Source organism: Coenobita brevimanus, chromosome 108 (genome assembly GCF_032717465.1).
Source record: "Coenobita brevimanus isolate Jiangsu-jjx chromosome 108, ASM3271746v2, whole genome shotgun sequence".
NCBI lineage: Eukaryota > Metazoa > Arthropoda > Malacostraca > Decapoda > Coenobitidae > Coenobita > Coenobita brevimanus.
In genome coordinates, this window is record NC_137061.1 from 3,945,516 (window position 1) to 3,955,515 (window position 10,000).

Genomic DNA, 10,000 nt, shown 5'->3' on the forward strand with positions numbered 1-10,000 from the left:
CTTACAATTGGATGGAAAGCTTTCAGTAAACATAAAGACATCATGAAACGCAGATTGTCAAGACGTATGAAACGAAAAGTATATACAGAGTGTGTAATCCCAGCCATGACGTACGGTTGTGAGCCCTAGAAACTGACAAAATCGATGGAAAATCAACTAATCCGTTCTCAAAGAGCAACGGAAGGGTCAATGTTGGGAATATCTTTAGGAGACAGGAATAGATCAACTTGGGTGAGAAAGCAGCCTTAAGTCAAAGACAATATAGAAGTTGTAAAAGAACAAAATGGAGGTGGGCAGGTCATGTAGCAAGAATAAGGGATAACCGATGGAGCAAAAGGGCTAAGTGACTGAACTCCAAGGGGTTGTAAGCGTAACAGAAAAAGGCCAGACTGGATGAGATAGCGAAGTTTGCAGATAAAACGTGGGAGAGATTGGCTCAGTCAAGGAATTCGTGGAAAAGGGTAGAGGAGGCCTTTGTTCAGCAATGGATTTGCAATGGCTGATGATGATGATTTTGTGTGTGTGTGTGTGTGTGTGTGTGTGTGTGTGTGTGTGTGTGTGTGTGTGTGTGTGTGTGTGTGTGTGTGTGTGTGTGTGTGTGTGTGTGTGTGTGTGTGTGTGTGTGTGTGTGTGTGTGTGTGTGTGTGTGTGTGTGTGTGTGTGTGTGTGTGTGTGTGTGTGTGTGTGTGTGTGTGTGTGTGTGTGTGTGTGTGTGTGTGTGTGTGTGTGTGTGTGTGTGTGTGTGTGTGTGTGTGTGTGTGTGTGTGTGTGTGTGTGTGTGTGTGTGTGTGTGTGTGTGTGTGTGTGTGTGTGTGTGTGTGTGTGTGTGTGTGTGTGTGTGTGTGTGTGTGTGTGTGTGTGTGTGTGTGTGTGTGTGTGTGTGTGTGTGTGTGTGTGTGTGTGTGTGTGTGTGTGTGTGTACTGGCGCTAAACATTCGTCAAACGAACTAAGTGTATAGCTTAACTCTTTGGTTGCTGTGGGTTTTTAGAAAACTGTTCATCATAGGATGGAATAAAATATATGTGTAATACAACATTCTTTTTCTTGGCGAGAAGGTTAATCGTGGTAATTTTCAACATTTTTGGTTTACTCGGTTTTTATGAAGCTCTGCCGTAAGCCGAAACAGTTTGTATGGCAGACACAATAATTCGCGGCCAAACGTCAGTTCTCTACTTCCCACAGGAGCGGCAGGTATGGGTGGCGGGGTGAGGAACGTTATCGACGACCAAATCATTCAGGCCCTTGAGAACTTCCGAGCAAAGATGTCTGAGGGATGGCCAGAGATGGGGATACCGCCCCTTGACCCCCTGGTACTACCCCAAGTGGCCTTCAACATATCATCGGGAGACACACAGTAAGCTACCATATAAGGGAAGAAGACTGGCTGAGGCAGTAAGGATGTGAGGAAACAGATGGGTGAATGTAGTACGAATGAATGAAGAGTAGAGAAAGATTGACAGAATGATGCAGTACAGGCTAAAACGATAGTGCCTCTATTATTCGGCAATCAGCTGTGAGTATTACACTGTACGAGCTTTGCATGCTACGGTTCGGAACGCATCCAGCACTGAGGTAGAGAATGCAAACACACTGTTTTTACTCCAATTTTGCCCAAAAAATACCATCTCCTCAGCTTGAATTCTGAGCTGCAACAAGAGATTAATATTAGAGTATGATGCTGGTCACGTTGTGGTGCTGTGGAAAGGATGTTGAACCGTAACACTGTCTTTTTCTGGCGTTGAGCTACGGAGAAACAAGTAGCAAATGTACGAAAATCTGGGCCAAGTTAGAGTAAATGGAGTATAGTCTCAACATAAGTTTCAAAATGAGTGTCAGAAGTCGCAGGATTGTTTATACTTGCCCCATCGTCTTTTAAACCTCTTCAGTAACTTGACGTCTTGTATACTCTTCTTGCCGACGCCAGACGATTTTATTCAGCTTAGGGGAGTCCCATAGTAATGAAGCGGTTAATGAAGGCTGTAACTAACCCCTCGAAGTACATGTCTCTCGTAATAAGTGTTAATAGCAAAAATATACTATAAAAATTGTCATGGTCTTGAGGGGGTGAGGGATATGTCTGTTAGCTATAGACGGAAGTATGGATCTAGGTGAATATCCCAGTTTGATGGGCGGATGGATGCGATGTTTGATGGATGCAGGAACTGATCGATGTAGGACAGACTGGTGATTGAATAACCAGACATGTGAACAAGTGTTAGGTGATATTAAACCCTTTTTACTCTAACTTGGCCTAACATTGCGACCTCTCCATGTTCAATACTGAATTGTAACGAGATTAACACTACGATATGATGGTAGTCACAAAGAAGCCCAATGGGAAGACTGTATACTCATGGCAGTCTCTTTCTGTCACTGAGCAACGTGAAATAAGCTGCAAAAAGGAGAAATTATGGGCCAGATTGGTGAAAAAGGAATATAGTGTATGAACAGATAGGTAGATGAATATATAGTGTGCCTAACAGACGAGAAATGACGCCAATGATCGTAAATTTCTTTGCCGGCTTTATTTCTAACCCAACCTATCGCAACCTAACCCAGCCCAACCCAGACTAACTAAACCCAACCCAAACCAACCCAACCTAACTAAACCAAACCCAGCTCAGACCAACTCAACCCAACCCAGCCCAACCTAACCCAACCCAACCTACCAACAGTGTGTACGGCAGCATGACCAACGTAACCATCAACCAGCTATCGACATTCACCGTCGACCTGGTTCACACTAACCTGCTCTTCCTCACCGTCAACATCGCCCTCGGTCTGCCTGTTATCGACACCAGGGGAAACTACGATATTTTGGGCGAAGTGGGCATTTTCCCCGTCTTTGGTGATGGCCCGTTCTGGTAAGCTGGGGAGGAGAAGGGGGGTGGGAGATGTGGAATAAAGAGTGGAAATGGTGTGGAGGAGGAGGAGGAGGAGGAGAAGGAGGAGGAATGATGATGATGATGACGACGACGACGACGACGACGATGATGATGATGATGATGACGATGATGATAATGTTGATGAAGCAGTTACCTCCTCCTCCAGGCTTGACGCGATGAACCTCGAACTCACAGTGAAGATGGACCTCGGGGAGACGGAGGAGGGGTACTTCGGGGTGTCCACACTCGACCTCGACATAGCCTGCAACGAGACTGAGGTGAGGGACTTGTATTACTGCATCCCTCAATGTCTACCACATCTAATAACCTCACTAATGTCTACAGTGTTTCTTTTCACTTGGCAAAACTGACACTCCATTTGCCTGGTGCGGACAGCTGGCGTTCCTTGACTCAGGTGTCCATCCACCCTTCGTGGGTTGCTCAATGAAATGAGTACCTAGGATAATACCTTAAAGAAGTACCGGTAACCGGTAAACTCATTGATGTAATGGGTTTGTGGGTTTGTATCCCTAAGTAATGAATGAGGATCCCGCCACATGTTCAAAGGCCCAAGTCATGGAAACGAGGACTAAAGCTAAGGGTCTCATGGTGTCTGCCCCACCCCCTTTACCTTTACTTTGCCTTCCCCAAGACCCATTTTGAAAACATCCTGGGTGGGGAGACTTGACGGATTGAATGGAATCCTGAGTTTCTCTAGTCTTCCCTAAGAGGAAAAAAATCGCCTGGAGGAGCAATATATACAGTAGCACGTCTTCCTTGATGGTGGAGGGGGGCGCCTTCCTGTGGTGGCACCGACATAAAAGTGTTACTCCGCTGCCTGGTTTTATAAACGTCCCTCAGTTCCCCCTCCATCCTCCAAAAGATGGTGGATTGCAGGAGGGTAACTTCAGCCTGCAGTCCACTGGGTTCACACTCAGATGAGCCCAGGGTTGCAAGTCCTTTTCTTCTTCTTCTTCTTCTTCTTCTTCTTCCTCCTCCTCGTCCTACTACTATTACTACTACAACTACGTCTTCCTTCCCCCAGATCCACTTCGAGAACATCATGGGTGGTGGAGACATGGCGGACTTTGTCAATGGTGTCCTAAGCTCTCTGGGTCCGGACTTTCTACAGGCGCTTGAAGACCAGTACATGCCGCTGATCGAGGAAGCGCTCAAGCATGAAATCAACCTCATACTCCAGGGAGGGTGAGTATGGGAAACACTCTCATTGTCAGCATCTCTGCCTGCTTTTTGTGGATTGTGTTAAATATCTCGAGTCTGGAAAAGCAGTCTCAGCTGTCTGTCTGTTTATCTATCTATCTACCTATCTGTCTGTCTATAAAAGAGAGTGGGTAAATTATCTAGATCCTCCCTCCGGATCCACCACTGGCAATATTAATACAGAGAAGTTAATTATAATGATGTTATGCAGATATCTTCATTTATCACATTTCGTATTCTCTCTACAGGAAGAACACGAAGGATGACAGCGTTAACGATTACTTTGATCTGGTTTTCGCTAACATGCGTCAGAGCGTCATAGAAAATGGCATGGAACCGCTGGGGCTGCCGGAAGACAAGGATAACTTCACTGTGGAGGTGAGGCGCTGATGCAGGTATTCGCCATTATGTGTCTTAGCTGTTGGTGCAAACTGATAACACAGACCTCCAATAAAAAACACTAAATCTAGCTGCCAAACTCGTAACTCTGCTTTCACCTAACAGCTCTTCAACTAATACAAGGAAAGATTTTCATAGGCCAGTGGTTTATATGAGGACTCTCCACCGTCCACCGTGCCTTGCTAAAAAATTATGAACAGTACTATCGCAATTAAATCGGTAACTCTACCTTTCCGTAAAGACATTTTTGGCATGTACCAGCTAAAACTTCTGTACTTTAATCCCCTGCAGCTTTTCAGCAGCACAACAGAGGGAGAGATATTCATAGATGAGGGACTTCTAGCTTATAACATACCTGAATCTTGCAGCAAACTTATAACACTCTCCTCTCCTCTGGTAATTCTTCAACAACAAAATGGAGAGAGTTTTCATCAAAGAGGGTCTTACAGCCAGTGTTATAGTGGGGGTATACGTAGTCGTACGGCATATGCTCTGTTCCTTTTCCGGGATACCGTATGACTAATTAATTATATCACGGTATATTCATCCATACAGAATATAGGGACGTAGACTGTGCTTTCCTTGTTCTACGCAATGCACTTCAGTGTACAAAACAGCATTTTTCAAACGTTTGAAACTGCAATCTCTCTGGCAGCACAGAACAGAATTTTTCCTCGGCAAACTGGTGTTATGTAACATTACATACCTCTAGACAGGTTCCGGACGCGTTCACATACGCTGCATGAGCTTCGACATGGCGTCATTCTGTCGTGTCATGACACCATACACCACAAAGCTTGAGGATGGACAAAAAAGCGCGTTCCCTGTTCCACACATCCGTTCTAGAACTCTAGATTAAACGAGTACATAGCCTACAGTACACACTGTGAACTGCACTGCGCAAAATGAATAATCCTGGGTAACCCGGCACCCTTTTATTTAGTGGTAAATGAGGGAGAGTATATTGTCACATGGCATATGGCCAAGAAAAAGTTACCATTACGGCGCTGCTTCTGCCTTACAATATCTCTGAGTCTAGTAGTAAACTATAAATATCTTCCTTCCCCCTGACAGCTGTTCAACACAACAATGGAGGGAGAGATCTTCATAGGTGACGGGTGGCTGGCGGGTCTGTCCACCGTCCACCGCGCTGGCAACATGACCTTACTTTACGTTGGCGAGGAGGACGAGGTCATCTGGGGAGGTGAGGTCGGCCTTATTGACCTCCAGGTGAGTTGGATAGGTTAGGTCAAAAGCTCTGAGGTTAACCCCTTCAGTATGATAACATTTTTAATGCCTAACATTAAGACAACGTAATTCAGTTAAAAAGGGGAAGAGAATGAAGATGATGATGATAATGATGGTATTATTAGTACTAATACTTCTACTATTTAGTGGTAGGTGGTGGTGACCATCATTCACTCACTTGATGTAGTGCTGCCTACTTTTTCCTTAGCCTTTATCATTCTTTTTCTGTGTCTACCCTCCTCTCTTCCTATTTCTCCCATCTTTCCTGTCACTTCTTATTGCTTTTCTTTCCTTTACGGGTGGCTTTACACTGAATGACAAGCCAAATGGTTTCCTGTAAGCCAAGAAACCATTTACAACACTGGGTGGTAACCATATAACCAAACCATACGTGCTCCCTACGTGTCAACAAGTGGCTTGGTGGAGGGTTAGTGCCCCTCCCCGTAAAACAAATACCAAAGTCAAATGGCCATCCCTTACGGGATTACGGCGTCTGGCAGTAGATAGTAGACAGACTTCTACTATCATGCATGGCGAAGGACGGGATATTTCGAATTTGATGTACAGTTAAGTATATGATCCTGTGTTGCTTAATATACCTTTTTTACCCTAACTTGACCTAAATTTTCGTCCCTTTCCAGCTTCTTTCACATAGATGGGTATCATAAAAAGATAATGCTACAGCTCTACATTCTTTCCATAGCACTTCTTCGTGATTGGCATCATTTTATTGTGTTAATCTATTCCTACAACTCAGAATTCAAGACGGAGAGATTGCAGGTTTAGGCCAAGTCAGAGTAAAAGGGGTTTAACAGTGAACAGGATCTTTGCCTACTGGTTTGTAGTGGCGTGAATATCTGTGAACGGTGTGTTTTGAAAGTAAGTGTAGATATAAGTAAAATGATGGTTATTTTGAGAATGTAACTCTCAGTGTGATGTGCTGGTAAGGGGAGAGAGACAATGGAAAGTAAAGTTACATGGAAAGAGAGACAAATGAGGGAGTGAAAGAGTTGTGGTGTTGATGTGGATGTGACTGCCAATGTTAAGAGATAACTCTGAGAACGGTTTGGCCATGTGGAAAGGCTGGAGAATGAGAGACTGAATAGAAGCGTGTAAGTAAGCGAGGTGGACGGGGAGAGGAAGAGGGGGAATCCATGGATGAGATGGACGGATGGAGTGGAGAGACAGGTAATTTGGAGGGAGAGTAGTCTTATGTCAGAGGACAGGGCGACGTGCATGCGATTTGTTTGTGGCTACCCCTTACGGGATTAAGACGCCTGGCAATAGATAGGTACACAGACAGATGGATAGATAGATAGATGGATAAATAGACATAGACTTACAGATAGACAGGAAAATAGAATGGCACAGGGAAGGAAAGTGGTTGGTGCTATGAAGGCTTGAATACGAAACAGGTCTGAATGTGGAGACTACGAGGAGATTGCATGAAGCTGCGTTAGAGCCCACATTTACGTGTGGATGTGGAACTCTGGTGTAACATGACAGGACAACCAGTAAATAAGCCTGACGATTAATAAGCTGCAGGTGACTCGGTAAGTGGAAGAATCACACCCATATTGCGAACGGCTGGGTGTAATTTTCCCATCTGCACAAGTCACGGGACAATGACAGCAAGACATATTATCAAACTATTAAACTAAATGTGTTGCCGCTTAGCTTTCAGTCAACGAGTATACAAATTGAGAGTTTCGGTTGGGCCATAAGTCAGACGTGGCAGCCGTTCTGGTGGTGGTCTCTGGTGGGTGTAATAATGTAACTTATATAAAGGTATCGTTGCGTTGCGCGCTCTTGTGCTGAAATCATTGCCGGAAAATGATCGGGATATTTTACACACTCACGCGCGCACACTCGTACATACTCTCCTGTCACCTGCACACATACGTTCTCACACACACGCACACACACAACCATATATATATATATATATATATATATATATATATATATATATATATCCCATTGGAGCCCGGTGTCCGGAATACTGGACAGAACAGGGATTTTTCAAGTCCTTATAAAGTAGGGAACCCCCGGGTAGGGACCTCTGAGCTTCGCGACTATGAGCCGATAGGAGGAGGGCGGCACGCTTAGTGCCCTCCCAGTGCCATGCCTCGCCCAGCACCCCTGGGATCCAATGGGTTATATATAAATAATATATATATATATATATATATATATATATATATATATATATATATATATATATATATATATATATGTATAGTACGTACACATACATACATACCAGTACATCCACACACAAAGCACGCATTCACACATACACGCACACAAACATATACACGTGCATACACAAAATCATACACGCGCACATAAACACAATCACACAAAAGCATACACATACGTGCACATAAATACAGTCAAACTGAGAGAGAGAGAGAGAGAGAGAGAGGGAGGGAGGGAGAATTATAGTTAAGTGGTGGCAATATATTTGATAGAGTGTGACTAATATATTATTCTCCAGTTAGCTCGATCACCACCCACACCCACTACCCTCCACTGAACCACACACACACACACACACACACACACACACACACACGTTCACGCCACGTTCTATATTTCTTCTAAGTCTTCGCGCCCCCCTTGGAAATTGCTCACTCTCCTTTAAGGGGTGCGTCCCCAAGGCAAGAACCACTGATTTAGACGTAGTCAGCGCGGCAAATTTGGTGATGTGCAAGACTTCACTGCTGCACTGAATTTCGAATGCACGACTCTTACCCACTCACAGTAGTCTTAGTATTCTGTAGCGGACTCACTGAATTGAAGGCTTTATCAAATAAGGCTAAAGTCATGACGTATATGTCAAAATATGAGGGTAGTTTTCGCGGCATTAAAAGTAAAGATATTTTCACTTATCTTGGCACTGCATATTGATATCGTACTGATATCCGTTTTCTAGGACACTGAAGTCATTAAGAAACTGATTCTTGGTTTTGGTATGTCAAGATTAGTCGATGTTTCTCCCGAGGTATTCTGATTGAACTTGACGATATTAACTTCTCCATAACGCATACATACAGAGATTTGGCTTCTGAGATGAAATACAGGCACCTGTGAAGTACGATAAGCAGTTTAGCGGACACTACACTAATGTGTAGTATACAGTAAATGGCAGAGTTGACACGCCGTGATATAAAGAAGTAAAACATGGTCCAGACGATAAGCTGATCTGCTTCTCTGGCGACATTCTCCATATTCATTATTGTTGTCAAAATTGGTCAGAATTGATTCGATTTACAATTCTTGTCTAAACCCGCAAGCAGTCATCATGAAGAGGCGTTGGCCATACTCGTCTTCGCCGCTTTCACCTGCCTGGACCTGATCTAGCCACAGGGACAAAGAAGACGACGCGTTGTAGAAAGCTGTCCGTCATACTCTGCTATAGACTAACGCTGTACTTCTATGTGTGGTTTGTTGTGATGTCTTCGATGGGTACAGCCATGAGGAAAAGTTCGTTGACAATCTTCTGCCAGCATTAAGCCCTGCCTTCAGCATTTCTCATTCCTCGCCAAACGACAGAGATCGCTACCTTCACATACTCATCCGTTGTGTGCTCCATAATGCTACCATACATACAAAGGTCCTGTAACACCTTCCACTGCTACAGCCAGGAGAGAAGTGTCGGTGAACTGTTGCACATTGCAGTACGTTCTTCGCAGAGTCGTACTGTTAATCTAGGAGACCTCGTAGTGCCTACTGTGCGAAATATTTTACATATGATTCTTTAATATCCTCTTGTATATGTTACTAATGCAAACTAAGTCGGTATTAGAAATATATACCTAATGTTAAAGACAGTGTTAAGATGTTGCTACAAAAATTATATCGCTAAGGAAGAGGTGCTTCAGAGTCTCTTATTTCAACAAGAATACAGGCAAGTGAAAGACATAAAACAAGCCACATTTCATTCATTTTAACTTGGCGGATATTTTCGTTCTTTTACACCTTATCCACAGTTCAGTGGCAGAAGAGACAATACTACGGCTCTGCATCATTTCCTTAGTACTTCTTCGTGACTAGCATCATACTGTAATGTTTATCTCGCGCACTGAGGATGGACAGACGCAACTTCTATGCCTAGTTTCAGTGAAAGAAGTATAGTTTGAACCGTACGGGAGCTATCATATAAAATTTACCCGGTGACATGACTTGTGTATTGATAGCATAGTTAGGCTTGGCTGAGGCTCTATTGCTATCTCCAATCTCT

General features: G+C 43.9%; 1 protein-coding gene across 1 annotated transcript in view; it reads left to right on the forward strand.

Moving 5' to 3' along the window:
• The window catches only part of LOC145416908 (uncharacterized), a 16,575-nt gene that overhangs the window by 3,587 nt on the left and 2,988 nt on the right, over positions 1 to 10,000 (forward strand). The window contains exons 2-7 of the mRNA XM_080285770.1: positions 1,184 to 1,355; positions 2,677 to 2,865; positions 3,053 to 3,164; positions 3,932 to 4,092; positions 4,356 to 4,485; positions 5,581 to 5,736. Of these exons, the coding sequence (XP_080141896.1) occupies positions 1,184 to 1,355; positions 2,677 to 2,865; positions 3,053 to 3,164; positions 3,932 to 4,092; positions 4,356 to 4,485; positions 5,581 to 5,736 (920 nt within the window). The remainder of the gene's footprint in view (positions 1 to 1,183; positions 1,356 to 2,676; positions 2,866 to 3,052; positions 3,165 to 3,931; positions 4,093 to 4,355; positions 4,486 to 5,580; positions 5,737 to 10,000) is intronic.